At 38.1% G+C, this 24,970-nt stretch overlaps 1 protein-coding gene across 1 annotated transcript in view; it reads left to right on the forward strand.

Moving 5' to 3' along the window:
* ACACA (acetyl-CoA carboxylase alpha) overlaps positions 1–24,970 on the forward strand; it is a 282,243-nt gene that overhangs the window by 180,503 nt on the left and 76,770 nt on the right. Inside the window, exons 40-42 of the mRNA XM_047080882.1 lie at positions 3,250–3,405; positions 5,175–5,321; positions 20,597–20,866. Of these exons, the coding sequence (XP_046936838.1) occupies positions 3,250–3,405; positions 5,175–5,321; positions 20,597–20,866 (573 nt within the window). The remainder of the gene's footprint in view (positions 1–3,249; positions 3,406–5,174; positions 5,322–20,596; positions 20,867–24,970) is intronic.

A 24,970-nucleotide genomic window follows, 5' to 3' on the forward strand; every position in this document is an offset into this window, starting at 1 on the left:
TCTTTTATTAGAAAGCTCTTAGATTTCCTTCATTCTGGCTAGTGGTGACACAGGGGCATGAAAGGCTCAGATGCCTTCAATCATGATTTAGTACTATGCCTGGCACAAAATAAGTACTCAATAAGTATCTGAAAGAATGAATGAGCTACCTTTTGCCTGAGGGACAACCCCTATTACCATGGGTCCTACCTATTTAGGAAGCCCTAAAGGAAGAGGTCTCCTTCAGGCTGTTCAGTTGAGGGAGTTCAGCAGCCACTGCGGAATGTGAATGAATCCAAGAGCCCCTGGCCGGAGGAGGGAACCAGCAAAAGGAACAGTCTTCAAGTCTGCTCTGGTGCTCCTAATGCCTACCTGATGCTTACTGCCAATTTATTTTTTTCCTTTCTTTGTTCTAGTGAGTCATTATGTGAATTCAAAATAATGTAGAACACTGTGTATCATTCATTCGTTAATTGATGTAACATTTACTGACCACCTATATAGTGTGTCAGGCACTATGGATTCAAAGTGATCTCTATTCTTAAGAAATTTACATCAGGGTGGAAGAAGACAGATAATTAGTTTGTCTGTAATATGATTATGATTTGTGCTATCAAAAGATAGGTACAAGGTTCTAAGGGAGCAGACTATGGGATCAGAAATTGTTTTCCAAGAGAAGCCTTTCTGATGGCCACTGATGAAAGGTGTATGATATATAAAATATATGCATATTTTCATAAATTTGTAAGACATACACTTTACCAATTTTTAACTACTATGTCCATTATAGTAGAAAATAAAATTAATGGTAGCTAATCATTCAGTGCTATCCATTACCATCAACCTCTTGTTCAGCACATCGTTTATTCTTTCTGACAACAAGGAGCAGGGTTGACTAGTTTGAGCTTCATTTTGTTTCATTTTCTTTGTAAAGTCTTTGTGGTGTTAGCTGTAATTGAACACTGATGCCAGCCATCACAGCGGGGAGAAGAGATTTGGGTAATCCGTTGCATGAGTCACTTGATTCCCAATGTGTAGTATAAGGGAGAAATATATATTTTTTAAGTTACCTTTATTGAGATACAATTTACATATAATAACATGTACTTATTTTATGTGTATACTTCAGTTCATTCTCAAATCATATAAACCTGTGTGATTCCCATCACAGTCATGATAGAGAACATCTTAAAACCCGTAAGAGTTCTCTTATTCTCTTTTGCAGTCAAAGGTAGAGTCACAGTTCTAGGCACCCAGTGGCCTGCTTTCTATTACAGACGAGTTTTGCCTGTCCTAGAATTTCATATAAATGAAATCAGACATTATGTACAGTGTTTATGTGGCTTCTTTTGCTCAGCATAGTATTTTTGAGATTCATCCATGCTGCATAGATGTAGACTCTGGGTATGTTCCTCTTCATTGCTGAGTGGTATTCCATTTTATGAATGTAACAAAATGTTTATATTCATTCACCTATTGATGGACATTTGAAGCTTAATTTTCCAGTTTGGGCTATTATGAATAAAGCTGCTATATGAACATTCATATACAAGTCTTTATGTAGAATATGTTTTCATTTTTCTTGGGTGAATATATGAGAATGTAATTACTGGGTCACAGGAAGTGTATTTTTAATTTTATAAAAAAAACTGCCAAACTATTCACCAAAGTAGTCCTACCATTTTCAAGTCCCACCAGCAGCGAGAGTACCTAGAGGGCTTTCTCCAGCCCCTTTCTCAGTCCACATGGTTATGTTGCTCAACCACTGACCAGCCTGACTTCATTCTACCTTGGCAAAAGTGAGTCTCAAACTCTTGTACCCACAGCTCTTGTCTTTCCTAATAGACAGGAATGTAGCTCCCAGAATCTGCTGCTTTTACTCCTTTTCCTTATTTTGATTTGGTTTATCTTCTCTCAGGAGTCCAGTTTTTTTATTCTAATACCTTGACCATACTTAACACTTTGAATCTCTTAAAACATTACTGTTTCTACCTAAGACATTGCTAATTCTACCTCCCACCCAGTGACTTTCACCATTAGTCATATAGAATAGGACTGGAAGCTCCATTCCATGGGGTTTAAGCAGCCCAAGACAATTTGTGCCCGGTATAGGACCTGACTGACCAGTCAGCAGAACATATTTGTTCCTCTGAGCTAGGCAGCTCCGGATTCATTTAGCTAAATGGTATCCAGGGTTTGGGAAAGTACTTAATTATGTTGTTAGGCCTATATATCAGGTTCACAAATCTATTTCTTAATGGTAGATTTAAGCTTATACATTTTAGACCAGAATAGATATGTGTGTATGCCCACATACCCTTATTTCCCAGGCTTCATTTGTATTCACTGTGTTTGGAGTCTATATTTAAGTATTCATGCATAAAGTGCCTAGTTTAGTGTTATACAGCCTCTGGGCACTCAATAAATATTAACTGAATTGAAGTAATGGCATCCCTTATAAATATTCATAAGCAAATAAAACTAAATATATGAAGTATGAAGTACTCTTCTAGCTATATTTGAGTTGAAATGATTAAAAAATGGTGTGTTTTCATTATGTGACAATATAGGTATTGCAGGAGCTATTCGGTAGTTGTAGATGTAGTATACTGGAAGATATAAATAAATGCATATCTGTATTATATTAATATATATATAATAACACATTGATTTTACTATGGGCTATGTCTAATGAGCTAACCAGAACTGACTAGCTGGATGGATGGATGGATGAAATCCACTTCTGGCAAAAATCTTTGAAACCTTTGTGTGGCTATGAACACTTATGAAGCACCTTCTAATCATAGACTGAAGCACAGATAATAGGGTAGAGCCTTGACCTGACTTCTGTTAGGGAAAGAGCAGAATTCTCTTCAGCACGTAGCTGTTCCTCAACTTAAATGTGCGGACTGCTTAGATTCATTAGTTGACATACTTCATTTCTGAGTATATGGAATTTTAGTCATTTTAGAAGGCAAGCATTGTCAGTCTGTCTCTGAGATGTGAAATTTACGCTGTGCTTTCTTGTTGATTTCAACTAATCCAAAAGTGAGAGCAACCCATGGAGTATCATTGGTTACATACCATTTTTTAGAGTTGGTTAATCTGTAGAGAATTGAGAACACTACCCAATGTGTAAAGGCATGTCTTAGCTACTCAACCCACCAAAAATGTGTGTCCAGAAATAACATTTATGGAAAAAGCCCCTCTAGGCAGCTGATTTTCTTCTCTGTCTCTTAACTCCCCCTTGTCATTCTCTTTCTCCTGTAGATCATGTTTCAGGCATATGGAGACAAACAGGGACCATTGCATGGAATGTTAATCAACACTCCATATGTCACCAAAGACCTACTTCAATCAAAGAGATTCCAGGCACAATCCTTGGGGACAACATACATATATGATATCCCAGAGATGTTTCGGCAGGTAAAGGTGGCTAACTGGGGGGGTTCTGATATGTTCTAAAGAGGCAGGGTTTTCCTGAATTTCCATTGGATGCAGCTTAGCCTGGAATGGGTCATTCCCAAAGGGCAAGAAGTGTCTTGACACTACTCTCATTTCTGTCTCATTCGGGATTTGGTGGCTGCCAACTCCAATATTGGACAGTTCTTTATGAATTAATAGGAGGAATGGTGAGGATAGAAGCTTCTATTGGGAAGAAAGTAAACTGAGATAGCATACCTGTGATGGTAGTTTACAATGACCTGTGTGAGGAGTTACGTTCAGGTATATATTTCCTAAGCTATAATCAAATTATGGGTATTAAAAAAGAGGCTTGAAACTCTACTTCTCTTTTTCCTATTTTCCAAGATAACCCAGGCCATTAGCTGATAGGTTAATATGATGAGGATCAATACTGATAACATATACAAATGGATATAGAGTTCATGATACACAGTTTAAAGTATCAATTCTTTCATGGAAGATTTATTATAGCTGAATAAAAACTAATGTGAGAAAATACATTATGATTCTCATCCTTTATTTGAAAATAAATTCCTTTGATCTGTATGGTGAATCCTCTCTATGCTGCAGATTTTTCTTCCATCAATAGAAGGCAAGAAAAGTACATCCACAGCAGAAAATGCAACAGATAGAGTATCAAAAGAATACTGAATTTGTCCTTAAAAAAAAAAAAAAAATCTATGAATACAGGATTTTTCCAAGTCTTCTAGTCAATACTACTAGTATTACCACATTTGAATTTTAATAAAGTAATATATGTGGCCTTGGTAAATAGTCTACCTGTAAATACAAGAGATTTCCTGTAAGTAGTCATTTGTTTACAAATTCTCTCTCTGGAAACATAGGTATCTTCATTTTGTATTGCCAACATTGTTCCCCTACAAGTTGTGTTGGTTCTGTTCCCCAATGCCAGAACTATAAATAGAAATGACACTCTGTATAATTTTTCCTGTAGAATAGACATAAACACTGTGATTGGAACATGTAGATATGAATATATCATATTGCCTTTAAATGTTGTTTTGAGACAACCAAAGAAACAGCTAGTTCCCACTTCATGAGGCATTTGTTCTGGTCATATGAAGTTGGAAATGGAAATCAAAATGGTTTTAAAATGGATAGGTGTGTCTGTATTCTCAAATTTGACCAGAATTGATCCGCACATTTACAAATAGTCATACATCCCTGATGAGCTAATTCCTGCATATGGGCCTATAGATCTGAAAAGACATTAGGAAAGGATGCTTTTCCTGAGCCTCTAGTAGAAACTTTATTCTTGCTGCCTTAGATTTTTTTTGGCATTAGCTGAGTGTCATATCACTTTTCCCGGTTATTTTTCTATTCTTCTGGGATTTTTCTTCCTTTTTTAAAAAAGAGGGATTAATGTTACTTATTTAGTTTTTTATTTTAATTTTCCTAGGTATTGTTAGGTCTGTTTGTTAGGTCTATTGCATTTGTTAATGCTCTTGTGCTGATTCAGAATCACTCAGTAATTTGACTTTGTTGGAAAAGTGCCTGATTTTGATATGTAAAAAACATTATGTGAAAAATAATTACAAATCTATTTTAACTGAGAATGAGAGCTGCAGAATTTGGTCTAATGCTTTGATGCTCAGCAGAACACTTGGAAAGGAAAGAGTAAAATCAGCTTGACTGAAACTTAATATTTGTTTTTGTGTATGTTAAAATGCTGATTGTCACTGATTAGTCAAACTTCTCTCCTCCACTAGTCTCTGATCAAACTCTGGGAGTCTATGTCCACTCAAGCATTCCTTCCATCACCCCCCCTGCCTTCTGACATGCTGACGTATACTGAGCTCGTGTTGGATGATCAGGGTCAGCTGGTCCACATGAACAGGCTTCCAGGAGGAAATGAGGCAAGTCATTGATTCCCCTTCCCCCTTTTCTTATATCTGTGCCCACTAGTGGCAACTTTCCATGGGGATGGTCATTAAGTAGCATTAATTTAGATGCTGCATAGGCACATAGTAGTCTTGTTGGTAGAGTTCTTTAGAGAGAAAACATTGACTGGATATCAAGGAATTATTAGTTTTTTATGTGTGATAATGATGTGCTTTTTTAAATGGTATTAAAGTTTTGCTTTCTAAAAAACAGTTATGTTTTCTGTTACACATAACTACTAAAATAGTTACAGATGAAATGATCCAATGTCTAGGATTTGCTTCAGAGTAGTAGAGGGGTGAGTGTGGGAGTATAGAGAAAACAAACTGGCCATGAGTTGTTAATGAAAGCTAAATAATATATACATAGAAATAGACTATTTTCTCTATTTTTGTATATACCTGAAATTTTGAGATTTTTTTTAATGTTTATTTTTGAGAAGAGAAAGCACATGCACACGAATATGCAGGTGGGGAAGGGCAGACAGATGGGGAGACTGAGGATCCAAAGTGGGTTCCGTGCTGACAGCAGAGATCCTGATGTGGGGCTGGAACTCACAAACCATGAGATCATGACCTGAGCCAAAGTAGGATACTTAACCGACTGAGCCACCCAGGCGCCCCTGAGATTTTTCTATAATAAAAACATTTAAAGTGTTGTTTTGCTTGATGTTCTTTCTTATTTGGATACTTACATACTAGTACACCTTTTTTGGTATATTTTCTGTGCTCAGGTAATTTAATCTAGTGCTGTTATGATCATGATAAATATATTCTTAAAGGGGCTCAATCAGAACCAGGGGTTTAAACATAAAAGAATGTAGCAGAAGGCACATTTCTGATAGTTATCTAAGAATTCATTTTCTGGCATTGGAATCCTCTCTTGTATGGTGCACTGTTAATAATGATATAAAGTCATAATAACCTATCTCCTCCTCTTCCTGATTTTAACTACGCTTCTAATGTACAGTTACAACCAAAACAATAATAAACTTAAAAAGAGACAGTTTTTATTTCAACCTTAGATAGAATCCCTAGATAAATCTTATTGTTTAGAAAGAGTAATCTTTACCCAAGTGTTCTCCATAAACAGGCTAGGTAGACCTTTGGAGATAATACCTGGTATTTTCCATTTTGTGTATCTTTTTCAAAAAATGTTACTGTATATATAAGGTGTATGCTGTTTCAGTAAGTACACCAGTGGATGCCAAAAGTAGATGAATTGGTATCAAGATGGATGCAGGCATTGGACCAGGTGGAGAGTATCAGACTTACAGTTCTTCTAATCTAATGCCTCAACAAATAGCAAAGGCAAGAGGCGAGGAAGAGAAGATGCATAGAATTTTCACAAGAATAGATATGTACTCGTTAACACACCAGGTTGAAGCAGAGGCTTGTGCCACAGTGTGACATCTACATAGTGAGCCCCTCAACAGCAAAGAAAAGCTTCATTGTGCTAGACCTAAATTCTGTTTCATTCAACAGTGTAGTCTTTAGGAATGGAAGGCACCCTTGTGAACATGGGGCTGAGAGAAAAATGGTTTTAACTAATGTAATTAAAACAAAAAATGAGATTTTGGGCCACATGAAAGCTAGCTGCACTGCTGTGTGAAACCTCTTGCCATGATCTTTCTCTCCTGCTTTCTCTCTGCTCTCATTCTGTGTTTGAGCGAATGGAGACTGGGGGAATAGTGAAGTCCCAGAGGGACAGAGCTCTGTTCTTGCTGAAATTACAAGCACAGAGCTGCCTGGGCATGAACATGTAGTGTTTACTCTGCCAGTATGAATACAAATAGTCTTATTATACGGGACTCTGTACCCAAAGACCACACACACACACACACACACACACACACACACACACACGAATAAAAAAAAAAATTAAAGGTTTTTTTTAACCCCTTTAAGACTCACCAAACCTGGGTGGAAAAGGGATGTCTTAAACAGCCACATAGTACTGTAGTTACAAGCAGTAGAGTCGTGATGGGGACCATATGTTTCCCTTTGCCCAGTGCTTTAATAACCTTGAAATTGAGAAATCTAATTGTATTTAAATTTTTTATTTCTGTTTTTGTCAGTTCTCACTTTCTTGTTCTACCTTTTATCCTCCTTAAAGGGTTGCCTATTTTCTTTGTTCTCTTTTCCTTTTCTTCAAATGATTGACCGGGATTGAGGCTGAGTTGTTAGCTTGCTGTTTCTGAGTCTTTGAGCTCAGGAGAAGTGAGACCAATGTTCTTTTGTAAGCAGTTAGTGACTAATGCCTGGGATGGTTGGCGAAGTCAGTCCATGGCTGTAGCGAGATTATAGGGTATTGCACAACAGGAATGGGATTGGGGTATAAGTATCAAACTCTGTTACCAATAGCTTGAGCATACAATGGTGTGCGTTCACTGAGAAACCGACCAATCTGAAGATGGAGTTTCAGCAGTCAGAATTCTGAGGGACAGCTGTGCCTAAGAGATGACGAGGCATCAGTGGGATGTATTTCCTCATGCTGAGCCCAGTTTTATCAGAGCAAGTTGACTTCCAGCTATCGCAGTTTAATTTTCTTTGGCAAAAGAGACAAGTTTGTCATGAGCCTGGCACTCTGTGCATTACCCCAAGAGTGATGTGAAGGGAACGAGAAGAGCTCATGCTGATGAGATTTGGAGCAAATCTGTCCTGTCCCAAAGAGAATGGGCATCTGAACAGAGCCTTGAGAAATCGTTTTATTAAAAAAGGAATAAAAAATTGACCTGTTAATGTTCTGAGAGCCAAGGCTTGATGTAAATGTATTGATGCTACATAGACATTAAATCATCATAATGTGGTGTTCTCCAAAGGTGACGGCTCTACCAGGTCATCATTGTGGGTGATACTGCATTACCTTGAAGGATTGGAGTTTCTGGGTTTAAAAGCTAGCACATGGATATAAGGAATAAAGGTAAAACAAGAGATTCCTGCAGAGTTTCCCCATGAATCGAGATGCTTTTCCCCTTTTCCCCATAATCAAAGGCAGAAAACCTGTACTTACCAGAGCATCGGCTATATGGGTGGCCAGGCTTTCTTCCCTGTTTTTTTTCCAGGACAGTAAATAGGTAAAATGGTGATGGGACCAGGACTTGGAACAATTCAGTTCCATTTAGTTTTAGGTAACTTGTTTGCCATTTGAGAAAGAATATTGGCTGTTTCAGCAGAGATGTGACCTGCATTTTGAACACTGCCCCACGTTAAAAGCAGGAGAAAGAGAGATTTTCTGATGTGGTGTTAGCCACTTTCTCCTTTCTATTTTCCTAGTTGTCCCTTCTCCATCAAGAAAGATGTAACTGAAGGAATGCCACCTTATTCATGATGGAAGTGTAGGAGAACACATTTTTCTCATTGTCAGATTTGAATGGCATTGCATTTAGTATGAATTTAGAGTAGGATTAAAAGAGATGTAGACCAAATCTGTGAACTATGTTACTTGCAAATAGTTCCAAAGATGAGTTGCCTAGGATTTTTTTAATAGTTTTGAGTAAAGATGAAAATTGTGGAAAATGTGATTGCAACATAGACTAAACTTATTTCAATTCTAGCTGCTATGAAGCTACAGTGATGGGCAGTGTATGTAAATACACAGCTAGATGAATGGTGTGCTGCTGAGCCTGGAATCAGAGGAAGTGCAGCCAACTCACAGTTCTACTTTTACTGCTTCTCAATTTTGGAGGAATTGTTTTCATTTTCCTGCCAGTTTGCTAACCTGTTTTGATCATTTGGTGGAAGCTGTAATTGCAGGTGGGAACATTTTGAGTAACAGTTCACAATCCACTGCAGCTACTTTTCACGCTAAATCCTGTTATTAAAAGGCTCAGGCTAAGATCAAGCCAAGGGCGGTAACGGACTTGACAGAGAACAGCTTAACTTTGCTTGGTATAGGACAAAGAAAACCGTAGCCTTCTTGAGACTACATTCTTACTTGTTCTGACATGTTATTAGCATTCTTTTATCATATTTCCCTTAACTCCGTGAAATAAATCATGAATGTCTAAACTGGGCAGCGATGAAAGATATGATAGGCAAGCAACTTTCATAGCACTTTTAGTGTGGACAGAAAGTAGGACCCTGTTTTCCTCTCTCTGTCAGCACATGGGATTTTTAACCATGCAAAACCCTTCCCCACATCTCTCCTGTCATAATGGAAAACTGAGATAAGAGGAAGATTCTCTTTAGAAGCAGCTATAATAATCAGGTACAGGGTGTGTATTCCACAAAGGATCAGCAACTAAAGACTGGAATTCTTGTGTGGTATTAAATTTTTTCCTTAAAATTTTTCTGGGAGATAAGCATATTCCAAATTGAATGCAATTTGATGACTGCCTTCACATGCACACTCACTACCACTCTTTTAAGAATTGCAGTCGCTCCAAGGCTTCATTTCTTCAGGTGGGCACTAGGTGTCAGGGTTTTTCCTTCTCAGCAGCTTGGCATTCAGACAAGCCTCTGAATTGCCCGTTTGGTGAGACAGATCCAGTGGTATCCTTCCTCGTTTTTCTTCAGTTGGTGTGGTAGGCTTTGCCTGGTGTTCCTCCAGTATGCAATTGCATTTTTAACTCTTTGGGCGGAGATCTGTTGAACCTTATCACATCCTTGCCCTACACATTTTTTACAAGAAACATCTGTTTAGGAAGAGGATGGTTGAGGAGGAAAAAAAAATAGTGGAAATTAAAGTTTAAAGACTGGTTGCCATCATGACTGGTATCTTTTATGTTCTTGAGGTGAAAGGGTAGGGATGGTGGGAATTAGGAATTCAGTCCTAGAACTGTTCAGCCTTGCCAACATTTAATTGTTGGCAGTGTGTTGATGTCTGGTTTCACCAAGGTATAAGTGTCTGTAATTTTTTAATATAAAATACTTCAAACTTAGAAAAAATTATGGAGAGCGATATATCAAATATCCTTGCATCTACTGACTAGCTTAAACAAATCTTCTCATTTTGACACTCCTCCTCACTTATATGTTGCTATAATCCTTTGAAATCTCTAATTTGAATATAAAAACAAACAAAAATTGGGGATTGGTAAGGAAAGGAAGTTGGTAAGCTTATAGAAGCCTGAAGTATTAGAAGAAATTAATTAGTAGATCCATTTTGACAATTCTTAGGCTAACCCTCTTAGCCCAAAGGACCTCTTATTTTAGAAAAACCACCATAACCCTCTGTCTGAATTTACTTGGTTGACATTTTCTATTCTCTCAAAGGAATTCCTTGTGTTATCCTGGACTCAGATTCTAGTGGAAGCTATTATGCTTTGAAACTCTGACTGGAGAGAGTTTGTGTATGTTTATGGACTTGAGCTCATGCATATAGAAGCCAAATATGTTTCTGGTTTAACATTAGACTTTTGTATATTGCTTTACTCAATTTAATCTCAGAATAGCTCCATGAATGTGAGGCTAATTTGGATGTATTTTACTGTGCTTTTATTTCATTCTTTTGATATCAGTTTACCTTTTCATGCTGGGTGTGGAAATTGAGTCCATGTCAATCTTTTAGATATGTGTTGGAAAAGAGGCATATTTGTATTGTAGTATGCTGAAGGTGAGCTTTGAAATAGACCTGAAGGAGGCAGATCTGAAAAACAGGACCACGGTCTGTGCACTGATTGTTCAGGTTATAAAAAGAGACTAATGGTCCTTGCCATCAATCTATCCCTGAAGATGGGGAAGTGTTTGTAATAAGTGCTTTGAGATCCTCAGCAGAAAAGTATCACACACCACTGATTACATATAAACATTCATAATTTGCGCTTATCTTGTTTTTCATCAACAGCTTCCCCAAGCCCCAATTTTGAATCTTTTTAGGCCTAACAAGGTAGGAATTTCAAGTATAGAAAAAGACATGTTATGAAATATGTGATTAAGATAGTTTTATTTAAAATTACTATGCACTTTTCTTTTATCCTCTGAGTGAGCATGTTTGATTACGAGTCTTTGTCTAAAATGATCCTCAGAACCAAAGTTGAGCCCCTCTTAGAAAAATATTGAGGCTAATTTTGAAAGATAGGTCTTCCTGCCACAGAATTACTTTTAATGAATTTTAACACTATTCTTTTGGGATGCATATACTTTTCTCTTTTTTTTTAAATTTTTATTTAAATTCCAGTTAACATATAGTGTAATATTAGTTTCAGATGTAGAATTTAGTGATTCATCACTTACATACAACACACAGTGCTCATTACAACAAGTGCCTTCCTTAATACCTGTCACCTATTTACTTTGCATATACTTTTCTTAGAATTCCTTCTGAATGGCTGTTATTGGTATTGGAGATTTTTCAACAGGTGGATTAGTTCGTTTGACTCATTTCATTATTAGCAAACCAAAGCCCAGTGAGCTTGACTGAAAATCCTGATGCATCCATTGGCCCACCAAAGCAGAACTTGTGGAGGGCTCCTCAGTCCCCTTCAGAAGTCAGTCCTAAAGATAAGATAGCCTTTAAACAAAAGGATATACTCGCCAGCATTTTTATACTCCTTAAGTTTCAAGATTTTGCTGAAAAAGGATGTGATATAGTACCCTATGTCAAGAAACTGTACAGCTCCAACTAAAGGCAATAACGAACATCAGGACAGCAACAGATGACACCCTAGGATGAGGTGTAGCATGGAGCATCAGAGTTCAACATTCGTTTGTGTGATTAATGGGCAAAGCTTCTTGAACTGCAGTAGGCCAACTTGGTTAATTTCCATATCATCCAATTACTCCTGTGCCCCATTTCTCAAAGACCACTGGCTTGTGTGTGCTCTTTTGCATGTTTTTTTTTTTTTTTTAAACTGGTATGTTTACTAAAAGCATTGTGTGTGTATATGCATAAAATTACTGTGGTTTCATGTTTATAAATATTGCAGGGAGATAATTCCCCTGTTCAATTAGAAATTATTATTTCTAGTCTTCAGTAATATTTTTCAAAAAATTACCTCTGGGATGAAATTTTTTTGCTCTAAAAATGGTTTTTTTCTTACTCTTTTATCGCTTTTTGGAAAGGGTGAGGTAAGTTTGTTCAGCCATTTTTGAATTATCCAAGCATGAAAAAGAGAGTTTTTCAGCTGTTAAGAAAATTGTTTTCAGCTCTTTTATGTGATCATATAACACTAGGCAACAGAATATGATATCCAGCAGATAATACAATATGGAAAGGCATTGACATTTTTTTCAGCATGGTTTTTCTGAATGGCACAAATTATGTCAAACATTGTATCGCCTTGTGGTTTAAAAAGGCACATTTTAACACCTATACAGTATTTTTCTACTATTCATCAAGTACATTTTTTTCATGAAATTCTAACATGAGTGAATGTTGTCATTATTTTTTGATAGTATCTAACTAAAAGTGAAGATGTAACATTTCATACAAGACATAAAAGGGGGGGAGGTGACATTTTATTATGCATCTGTAAAGGAACTCAAATTCAGATTCTTTCTCACTGGGCCTTCATTTTCTCATCTCCACAATGCAGATAATGCTTAGGTCCGTTTCAGCTCGAACGCTCGAGAATTCTTTGTATTGCTGCTCCAGGGCCTTGCAGAATGGTCATCTTCCTGGGGCATTAGCAATAGTAACACAACAGCTACAGGAGGCTTTGCCAGGAGATTTCAACTATTAGACTTTTAGCATGGAAAATAAAGCTTTAATGTTAAAGCCACAGTCTCACCTCTATTTAAGTCTACATAGAAAAATATTATTACAGCTGAACTCAAAGTGAGGAGATAGAAGAAAGGCAACCATGGCAAAGATATACTTTACCTGCCTCCCACAGCATAGATAGCTACGGTTGATGGATGCTTCTTACATTCTTAAAAACACAGTCCTGTCCTGTTTTGCCCCTTCGCTTTCCCTTCAAATTTATTGGTTGAGCTTAATATTAGTATTTTATTTTGTAGTAACTGCAGCTTTGGGAAGTATCTGTGTGTGTGCACGCGTGTGTACAATCGCACATTCTATTCACACTGATAGTACAATTAATGTTGATGTCAATTTTGGTGTTAATTTTGGGTCATGATTAGTGTTGACACTTTGTGTCAGACTAATGGCATTTATGGGCACCATCGGAATAAATGTTAATATTGTCATGTTTTTAGTATCTGTTATAGTAACATTAAACCAAGGTCCTCCCAGGAGAAAAAAATACATGTATGGATAGATAGATAATGCCTTTCTGTGTCGCTGGTGTTACTCAGCGAGAAAATGACATCTCAGGGCAGAATCCTAATCACTGTTTGGAGCATCAGAAATAATGATCACCTCTGATCGGGGGTTGTGAATAATTCATTCAGTTTGATTTTCACATCCTGTCCAGTGATACTTTTCAAACCAAATGTGTTTCTACAGGAAAATAATGGTCCCACTTCTTATGGAAATACTGTGGCACAAATCATTTTACCCACATAAAAACAGTTAAATAAGACTGTTCTCTTCTGCTTGCTTTCTCCTCCCCGTTCCCTCCTCCCTCACTTGCGTGTGTTTATTCCAGAATCAGACAGTGACCAAGGAAATATTTTCTTCCTTAGAACTTGTATAAAGCAGACATTTATTTCTGCTCATCCTCAGCTTATTCACAGTAACTCTTTTGATCCTCTTCCCTTTTTCCCTCACCTTAGTTTAGGTTGGTAACCCTAAACCTAAGAAGCCTGTATTATCAGAAATAATCTGAAATTACATATTTTTAAACAATTTATGGCTGTATTAATGAACACATAATTGGCAGGAAGTGCCTAAAACTATTTGGTAAGTCAGTGGTCAGAGAGGAAGCTTGTGTACTTCCAGGGCCACGGAGCCTGAGTCTGAACCTCCTTAGACCATAAACCCACCCACACTTGCAAACCCTCTCAGGCTGCTGCCCTTTTGTTGCTTCCTTAGCCCTTAGTCCTGGAATGTCATTTTCACTAGGTTTCACCTGCATGAAAGCACTGGAGGGAGAGAGAAGCCGGAACAAGGGGATTCAGTGGTGGAATTTCCTTTGGTTGTTATTTTTCAGTTCATATACTAGGAAACCTGGGCATAGGTGAAATCAGTGAATGTCACATTCCTAATCACATTGTCACACTTGTGTATGCTTTTGTAGTGATTGCAGAATTTTCAATAAAAAGTCTCCATTGTGTGTATTAATATAGATAGACGCATCTGTATAAAGTAATTTGAGAAACTTACGGTGTCCTAATTAAATGGGGGGAAAATATGACTGTCTTCTGAAGTAATGACCCAATCCTCTGAGATGAAGCTATTCTTAGATAGAATATTTTGAACCATTTTTCCTGAATGTTGTGACCCTTTCTCTCTCTCCCTCCCTTTCTCTCTCTCCCTCTCTCTCTCTCTCTCTCTAAATGTAACAAGGGCAGGGGGAAGCAGTTTTCAACCTACTTCTCATCATCAGACAGAAAGTATTTTGCATTCAGAAACCATTTCCAGTATCAAATTCAATTTTGTCAAGTGATTAGTTGAGTTTGGTAGAGAATAATTTAAAAACACAAAGCTGGAAATGGCCGGGGTGCTTCTACGCTGGAAGAGAGCAGTTGCTCTTCCCAAGTTGCAAGCCCTCTTCCAGTGACTGTGCACCACAAGGTGGATTATTGTGTTACATGTCTTTGCAGCTGTTACAGAGCTACATCTGTTGACACTATGTGTCCGTATCCCAGACTGCTGGAAGGAACAGGGGAGTGGTTGAACTGATACCTTGCCTGCCTATCAGTGCGAGCGTCCTTTTATGTACATATGTTTGTAAAGCTCTTTAGCCCCTTCAAGATGAAAGGCTCTGTATAAATATAAGCTTTCGATTTTAGTACATGTTTGTAATACATGTGGTACAGTCCTAAATATGTATTTAGCTGATAGGCACTGTTCTTGTCTATTGTACAAATATTGACTTTAAAAGTATAAATATGTATTTAACCATCAGACCAGAAAAACACTGAAGCAGTTACTTCTCAGGTAGAGATATTAATATTGTATAAACCTATATATACATATGTTTACATTCAGACACATCATTGCAGAACATTTCTTTTTTAAAAATGAAATGATAGCCCCAACAAACTAAGGCAGTTCTTGATATTGTCCCTTCCAGGTGGGTCTTGATTTTTAATTTGCATGTGTTTAGCTCTCTCCTTCTAACTTTATATAAATATGATCTGTTGTAGGAGGACTAAAACCTAGAGTCAGTTTTGTAAAGTATGAAAAATCCTTAGGCTGGTGAGATAGTTTTCCCTTAAAAAATGTTTTTATTATGGAAATGTTCAAATGTACACTAACATAAAAATAATACAATAAGCTACCATGTGCCTGTCACTCAATAAAGAGCTATTTGGTAGTCTTAGTTATCTTTTAAACTTATATTGCATTGATAATTTTATAAACACATTAAGGAAGATTCGGAAAATGGAAGAAAAAGCACCATCCCATCATTCTAAATAATTATCGTCTCATTTTGCTATGTTCTTTTATTTCATTTCTCCCCCTCCACCCCAGTGTGCCTTTAGATGCAGTATTGTAATACTTACTATGCACTTACTGTGTGCCAAGCACTGTTCTAAGGCTTACCATGAATTTAATCCTCACAACAAACTTAATAGAATAGGGTCCTATTGCCCCATTTTACAGATGAGGAAACTGAAGCACATAGAGGTCAATAGCTTACTTAAAGTGGCTAGAAAACTGTTTTGCCTTTCACAATTATTATGATATACAGACAATTTTGTTATACTATCTCTTCAAATATAGTATTACCTCATGGGTATTTTTTTTTTAATGTTTATTTATCTTTGAGAGAGAGAGGGAGACAGAGAATCTAAAGCAGGCTCCATGCTGTCAGCGCAAAACCTGACCTGGGGCTTGAACTCAACAAACCATGAGATCATGACCTGAGCCGACGTCAGACACTCAACTGACTGAGCCAACCAGGCGCCCCACATCATGGGTATTTTAAAATGCTGTACCTAGTCTTCATAGCCATCATTTTGCAAGGCTCTACAGGACACTAATGATGACCTTATTAGCCAATTTACTTCCCTCCCAGAAAGTTTTTATCATGACATTTATTTTTTTAACAGTTTATCTTAAAATATTTTAGATTTACAGAAAAGTTACAAAGATAGTACAAAGAGTTCCTATATACCTAATATTAGCATCTTACACTATTCCTGTTGCTCAAATAATCTTTATGCCCACTGAAAGAGGTGTATTAAAATAGATCTAACTGAAACCATTGATATTTCTAATGTTGACGCTTTGTATAACCATGCTATAATTATCAAAACTTAGAACTAATATTGTTATGATACTAATAAGTAAAATACAGACTTCGTTTTGGATTTCACCAGTTTTTCTACAAATGTCCTTTTTCTGTTCCAGAATACCACATTGAATTTAGGGGTCAATGACATTTATGTTTGTGTTATAACTGATGTTCATCTTTCTATATTGTTTCTGCTAACGGCAGTGGCACTAGTCTAGAACATACTTCTGTAATTTCTCTGGTAAAGGAAATTATGTGAACGGTATCTTTAAAAATAAACATACTAGCTATAAAACTAGTTATTTAATTTCTCTATACCTTAGTTTTCTCATGGCAATAATAACTGCTGCTTCTGAATTAATACTAATAATAATTTGAGGACTTTTTATAATTGGAAACATTGAGGCTTTATGAGGTTAATCTTGATTGGTCCAAGATTATACAGGTAGAACAAAGCTGAGATTTGGACCAAGGTAGGCTGACACTCCCCAGCTTAACCTCTTTATTATCAGTACTTGTCAATATGTAGTATAGTACAGCATGTGATAGATGTTCACTTAATGGCAACTGTTACTTTTGTTATTTTTTAAAATGTAGACGGACTCCTGGGTGGCTCAGTCAGTTAAGCATCCACCTTCAGCTCAGGTCATGATCTTGTGGTGCATGAGTTTGAGCCCTGTGTCCAGCTCTGTGCTGACAGCTCGGAGCCTGGAGGCTGCTTCAGATTCTGTGTTTCCCTCTCTCTCTCTCTGCCCCTCCCCTGTTTATACTCTGTCTCTCTCTCTTTCTCAAAAATAAATAAACATTAAAAAACTGTATTAGAAGGGGCGCCTGGGTGGCTTAGTTGGTTAAGTGACTGACTTCAGCTCAGGTCATGATCTCACGGTTCATGAGTTCAAGCCCCATGTTGGGCTCTGTGCAGACAGCTCAGAGCCTAGAGCCTGCTTCGGATTCTGTGTCTCCCTCTCTCTCTGCCCCTTCACCCCTCTTTCTCTCTCTCTCTCTCTCAAAAATAAATATTAAAAAAATATTTTTTAAAACCCTATATTTAAAAATAGAAGAGTTGAATGATGTTTAAGACTGTCACTCTGTGATCCCTAGAGATAAGTCATGGACGATGTTCTAAGCCCTTGGTGTTGACTATTTTCTAAGAATCATTTAAAAAGTGAAATGACTATGGAACCAGCAAATATTTACTACTCCCATATTATGTGTAGGGATCCTGCTAGGCACTGGAGGCAATGATATAATGGTTTAGGCTGGCAAGCTAGAAACGATCCTAGGCAATATATGATTAATTATCAAATGAATTCTCCACATGAAGGTCTTAGTAGGAGATGGAGAAGAAGCTTTAGACTAGGCAAAGCTTTACTAAGGAAATGGAATTTGAATGAATCTTTTTGGATTGGGTAAGATTTGGATAGATTGAGAGGAGAGAAAGGGACAAATTTTGTATGTTGAAGATAATATAATAGATTACTGTTTCGAATAGTTTATTCATCAAACCCATAGGGAGTGTTAATTTTGTATGCGGGGACATTGAAGTTCAATAAAATTATTTTTCTAAGGTCATACAATTGGTAAGTGATAGGGCCTGGATACGGATCCAAGTTAGTTTAACTCCGAAGCCCATCTTTTCCATTATGTGCCCTATTGTTGAATTAGCAATAAAATCTAAATTTCAGGGGCACCTGGGTGGCTCAGTCAGTTAAGGATCCAACTCTTGATTTTGGCTCAGGTCATGATCTGTTAGCTGTTAGCGCAGATCCCGCTTGGGATTCATTCTCTCTCTCTCTCTCTCTCTCTCTCATTCACCTGCCCCTGCCTAATGTATGCATACATGAACACATTCTCTCTCCCAAAGATAAATAAACTTTTTAAAAAATCTAAATTTCAGTATAAGTTGAGCAGTGGATGCTTTCTTGGATGTTTATTCATTATGCTTACTCAAAACTTAATCTCTTCTAGTAGGGAATCTCACTATATGAAGACTGGGCTAGCGCTCTCCATTCTGTATTGGTACTTTTTAAAGGTGGGGGGAGGTGGTCGATGAGGAACACACTTTGGAAAGACATTGATAAAGAGTAGTGTGTTCTTGGTGCTGCTGTGTTGACACCTAATTAGAAGTCAATATTGCAAGCATAATGACCTAGCCAATTGCTGAACTGACTGCCCAAGTGACACAGTTAGAGTCCCCAGGTAATAACAGAAGATAAGAGTATTATTTGCCTGTCCAGTGCCACACAGACACAATGTTTGCATTAGCATGCAAATGCTGAAGTAGATTCTTCAAGGCTTGTTTCTAAGCTACTTCTAGCCTAGGTGGCTAAGGTTAATATATCATAAAATTTGGTGTAAAACCAGTCTTCCTAACTACAAATGCATTTAGAGGAAATAGCTTTTCCTTCCTGGAAAACAAAAGAGGTGTTAGGTTAGAGCGCCACGTGAGAAGGCAGGTAAAATATTTCTCCCCACACAGGCATATATTAGCCAGCTTCTTAAAAACCATGACCAAAGTTATCCTGATATTTGCAGTTTCTCCATGCTGTATTTTGGATGATCTGTTTCTCCTTCCTTTCTGTGTCTTTAATGAGCAGATAGAGTAATACCTTATCTCACAAGGTGATTGGATTTTTTTTCTGTGTATTATATCCATTTTGATTTGTATTTGGCCAATGGTATGATATATTAAATAGCTTATATTTGTCTGTAGGTGTTTCATATATATATTTCTTAATGTGGAGAATCACAAATAGCTATGTGGAAAGCTTCAACCAGCCTGATTACAGTGGATGTGCAATTGGATTGAGGAATGTGTACTCAGAGCTTATGATCACTGGCCCGGTTGAGTCTGGGTGATGCATGTGGCTTTCCAGGGATGCTGCTATTTACATCTGTTAATGGCCCTTCTTGATGGCCAGCTCCCCAATGAGGTGATATGCAGCAGCCTGGGGATGAGGGACCAAGGCTGCAGATGTGGCTGGGCTCCATTAGGCAGGACCAGGAATGCTCATCTGGTAGGCTTTGTGTTTGGGAGCAAGTTGGGGGGGTGAGAGTGCAGTGGGGGGCAGGAGGGAGACAGAAAGAAATAGGGGGAAAAAAGGAATGGAAAACATTACTTATCCGGGTATAGGGAAACAGACAGGCAGGCATGAAAAACTGCAGCTGTAACTGGGGTATGAGTGAATAGAAAAGAAATGGAACTAGCGAATAAACAAGTAGAAGGATTGACTAGATCTCATATAGAAGGGGATTAAAAGAAGAGAGGGCTGTGAGGGTTTGGGAAGAGACGTGTCACCCCTGCCTTTGAAGTCAATATCATTTATTTGTGTGGCTGGTCAGATGCTACTGAACAGAGAGTAGAGATTTACATATATCATTCCTTGCATGCTTTGGTATTGTGGTGCTGGGAGAAAGTGGCAAGAGATGCTCAGAGCGAGGATGCAATGTTGAGCTATAGTGAATTCTTGCAGAGGATACCTGAAGCTAGCCAGTAAAGAATGTTGCTGTTATTCCTATCAAATGCTGGAGAACAGTCAAAGGACCCAGGATCACAGAAGTTGTATAGTCCATGAAAGATGATTCTCCTCTCCTCTCATGTGTAAGAAGTTTCTCAGAAAGAATCTCACTGAAGATGGAACTAGTGTCTTAGTAGATAGGGTAGCAAGCTAGGGAGTTTTGGATGTAATTCCCTGCAGCATGGCATTCTCCCACACGTATCTTGAGCGCATTTAGACTTTGGTTTTTCCATCTTTTTTAAGCAGGTCCAAAGAAGGAATTGAAACAACTGTGAAATACATAGTAAGCCAGCTGTTCTCACCATAACCTAGAGAGGTATGCTAGAATGTTTGTTATAGTTTCCCACAGGAAACTTGGCTCTTTAACAGGGCATATCTTTACATGGAGGCTGTGTCTAGGTATAGTCTGATACCTTCATGGAGCCTGAAAAAAAATTCTACAGGTAAGAGGCTTCTATTTATTTGTTTGTCTGTGCCTTTGCAGATTGGCATGGTAGCTTGGAAAATGACCCTTAAAAGTCCTGAATATCCAGAAGGCCGAGATATCATTGTTATTGGCAATGACATCACATACCTAATTGGGTCCTTTGGGCCCCAGGAGGATTTGCTGTTTCTCAGAGCTTCTGAGCTTGCCAGGGCAGAGGGTATCCCACGCATCTTTGTCGCAGCCAACAGCGGAGCACGAATTGGACTGGCAGAGGAAATTCGTCATATGTTTCACGTGGCCTGGGTAGATCCTGAGGATCCTTACAAGGTACAGACTAAGAAAAGATAAAACTTCAAGACAGTATATCGTGTTGTGTATGTGTGTGTGTGTTGTGTGTGTCTACACGTGTGAAGAGGTGGGGGAAAGGGAGAGGTTTAAGTTCAAAAGTCCGCACACACAGTGAGCTATAACCATGTTGGAGACAAATTGTGTCTCAATATATTCACCAGGTTTTTTCTCCAGCTTTGAAACAGATTGCTGTTTCTTGAGTTGAACACCAGAAGAAATAAATACGCATTCATCATGGGACGTGTTAAGCCAGAAATGCCTATCTTTAAACTATTCCACTGTGGCTTCCATGACTTAATGGTCATTTACTAAAGCGCTTATATCCTCAGCTTCTTCTCTACTTGAAATCTGCCTGTCCTCTAAAGACTCTGCTTTCCCTAGCTGTCTTACAGAGTGATTGATCTCTGTCTTTCTCTTGTACCACTGAACCTAGAGGGGGAAGAGTGTCTTCTTTGTGCCTCATTGCTACTTTCAGACCCTTTTCCCTTCTTTCTCTCTGAAAACCCCCATATATATATATATTTTTTAGTGTTTATTTATTTTGACAGAGAGCAAGAGAGCGGAAGAGAATCCCAAGTAGGCTGCACACTATCAGCCTACTGTGCTCACAAACCATGAGATCATGACCCAAGCCGAAATCAAGAGTCAGGTACTTAACCAGCTGAGCCACCCAGGCTCCCCTGAAACCCCCATCTTTGAATTTCATGTCATCAGACTGTGCCAAACCACTTATTATAGTGGTCCCCAACTCTGGTCACTCCTCATTCTTTGCATCTTTTAGTTGCTGGCACATTGTCATTCTCCAATACAACTAGCCCTGTTATAATTCTTAGTGACTTCTATATCCATATAGATGATCCATTCCATAATCCAGCATCTTAGATCCTTGACTTCCTATCTTTTACTCCAGCTCAGCCTCTTCTTCACCATAATCTTAATTTCAACCATCCCTTTCTTTGCCACCCCTTCATCCTATCTTTCCCACTCATTTTCTGTAGTATACCAAGTCCAGCAATCCTTTGAACCCTCCAGAATCTGCAACTGTTGATCCTACAACCTTTCTTCTGTCCTTCACTCCCTCTTTACATCCTAATTTCATTCCTGTCAGCTTGCATTCCAAGTTCAATCATAGGTTAATCATATTATAATGACCACATTTTCTACACCCTCAACTTTTTTCCCTCTTTCCTCATCCTCATTCTGCTTACTTTATCTCTTTACAAAAACCTTGTGTAAATCCAGTACTCTCCATGTACTCACATACATGAACCTGCATAGCTGAACACTGATGGAGAAAAATACCAACTGCTGTTGACTGGTCTTACTTTCAATTCAAGTTTATGAACTTGAACAATGGACAGTTTCACATCTTCCCCTCTCTCCTTAAAACTCCAAAACCCTCTTGCTCCATCCTCCTTCTTAGCTAACGACCTTGCTCCCCAGTTCACTGAGCAAATGGAAGCAATGAGAAGAGAGCATCCACAAGCTCTCACGTATCTGCATCTGTGCCTTTATTCTCTGCCATCTCCCTGTACTCTGGATGGACAGTCCCTGCCCCTGTCCAAAGCCAGTCACTCCTCTTGGACATTTACCCTTTCCATCTTAAATCATCACTTTTTCCCTGTACCAAATCTACCCCTTTAGCTTACAAATACTTAGCCCCCAATCACTACCTTTATTGACAGCAAAGCTTCTTAAGAGCATTGTCTCTTCTTGCTATCTCCAGACACTCTCCCCTCACCTCAGGTAGGCTTGCACCCTCACCGGCGCACTGTACTGCTTTTGTCAGGGTCACCATGGATTCCATATGGTTAAATTCTGTCATGAATCTTAGTCTTCATTTGAGTTACTCGATGCCATAGCAGCATTTGACACAGTTGGTCACTCCTTCATCCTCGAAATACTTTGTCCTCTTGGCTTCTAGGGCCCAGAGTCTCCTTTTTAGCTTCCTGACTGCTCCTTCTCAGTTTTCTTTGCTAAGACATCTTGTCAATGTAATAGTGTTTCAGAGGATAATGGAAATATTCTAATATTTTGATTGTGGTGGTGATTACACAAGTGTATACATTTGTCAAAACTCACCAAACTGCAGTACATAAAATCAAGGAATTTTATTGCACGTAAATTATACTTAAATAAAATTCCTATTAAAAGTGTATGGAAATTATTGATGACTACTCACAGGTACAGTGTTTCTTTTTGGGGTGATAGAAATGGCCTGGAATCAGAGAGTGGTAATGGTTGCACAACATCAGGATATACTAAAAACCCTTTAAAATGGCCAGTTTTGGGGTGTTTGGCTGGCTCAGTTGATGAAGCACTCAACTCTTGATCTCAGGGTTGTGAGTTCAAGCCCCATGTTTGGTTGTAGAGATTACTTAAAAAAAAAAAAAAAAAAAAGGCCAGTATTGTGTGAATTTTAACCCAAGACCCTATATAGATTGGTCTTCCAATACCACCCTACCCTCATTTCTTTCAGACAGTCTCACTCCACACTGGCTTTAACGACCTCCTTAAATATTTCTGAGGCACACTCATGTCCCTGCACTTCTGCATCTGCAGTTCCTTCTGCTTCGAATACTTCCTCTCCCAGCACCCCCATATCCTCATGTCTCATTTCCTCCACTCTTCAGTGAAGCCACTTTCAAGGAAGACTTCCCTAGGTTTTTCTTTCTACAAGTTCACGTCTCACAACGCTCTGTCTCCCTCTCCACTCTGTTTTTTTTACTTAAACAGTATTCTCATTAACATTATATGTTTATTTATTTCTGTCTCTCTCGCTAGAGTATAAGTTCCATAAGGCCAGGAAATTTTGTCTGTTTTGTTCATTCCTGTTTTTCCAGTGCCTAGAACAGTACCTTTCACATAAGAGGCACTCAATAAATACATGCTGACTGACATACTAAGGACCCTCCACACTACAAGGTTCTTGTCATAAGTCATACAAATTCAGTGACAGATTCATGTCTTCCAGGTTGTGCTCACTGTGGGACAAATTCATTGAGTTAAGTGGTGGCATAATTTCTCACAGTATTTAAAACATCTTCCTCTGTTTACCTTTTTTTTTTTTTTCCTGAATGACTAATTCCTTTAAGTTAAACACATGTATCCTGTAACTGTATTTTGTGAGCATGTGTATGTATTTGTAAAAATAATTACAAAAAGCTAGTATAAATTTGTAAATGTAAATGGGAATTATAAGTTGTTTATTTAAAAATGCAAAAGGCAGGGGCACCTGAGTGGCTCAGTCAGTTAAGTATACGGCTTTGGCTCAGGTCATAATCTCATGGTTCTTGAGTTCGAGTCCTGCCTTGGGCTCTGTGCCAACAGCTCGGAGCCTGGAGCCTGCCTCAAATTCTGTGTGTGTCTCTCTCTCTCAAAAATAAACAAGCATTAAAAATTTTCTTAATAAAAAATAATAAAAATGCAAAAGGCATGAATTCAGTATTCATTGATGATTATCACTGTATATGATGATTATCACCGTATAGAATTCTGGTTTTAATATTGCCTTCCCATTTTTGTGATCCTCTCAATTATCTCTTACCATTTACTTTCTTTTTTTTAAATCTGTTTATTTATTTTTTGAGAGAGCGTGCACACATGCACATGAGTCGGGGAGGGATAGAGAGAGAGGGAGAGACAGAGAATCCCAAGCAAGCTCTGCACTCAGCACAGAGCCCAACGTAGGGCTTGATCCCATGAACTGTGAGATCATAACCTTAGCTGAAATCAAGAGCTGGACACTCAACTGACTGAACCACCCAGAAAACCCCATTGGGTTTGAAAAAGCAAATAATACTAATCCACACATTTCTTTAATTTTGTGTTGATATCATTAATAGAGGTGGCACAAAAGATCAGAAATTACCCTTTAAAAACCTGATGAAAATGAAATGGTTGGAATATATTCGCAGTTGTAGCTACAAGATAGCTTAATTCAAAGACAGTCAGTGACTAGAGAAATAGACACTTCCATCTTTCAAAGGAGAACTGTCTATGCTAGTATTCTGTTAGAGTGATGTGACAATTTAAAGCTAGCTTTGGAACAAGCTGTGTTATGCATGCTTTGCTATGTCCTCT

This window comes from Lynx rufus, unplaced genomic scaffold (genome assembly GCF_022079265.1).
Source record: "Lynx rufus isolate CCGP_SWC_20201006 ecotype Redwood Valley unplaced genomic scaffold, mLynRuf1.p SCAF_18, whole genome shotgun sequence".
NCBI classification, from domain to species: domain Eukaryota; kingdom Metazoa; phylum Chordata; class Mammalia; order Carnivora; family Felidae; genus Lynx; species Lynx rufus.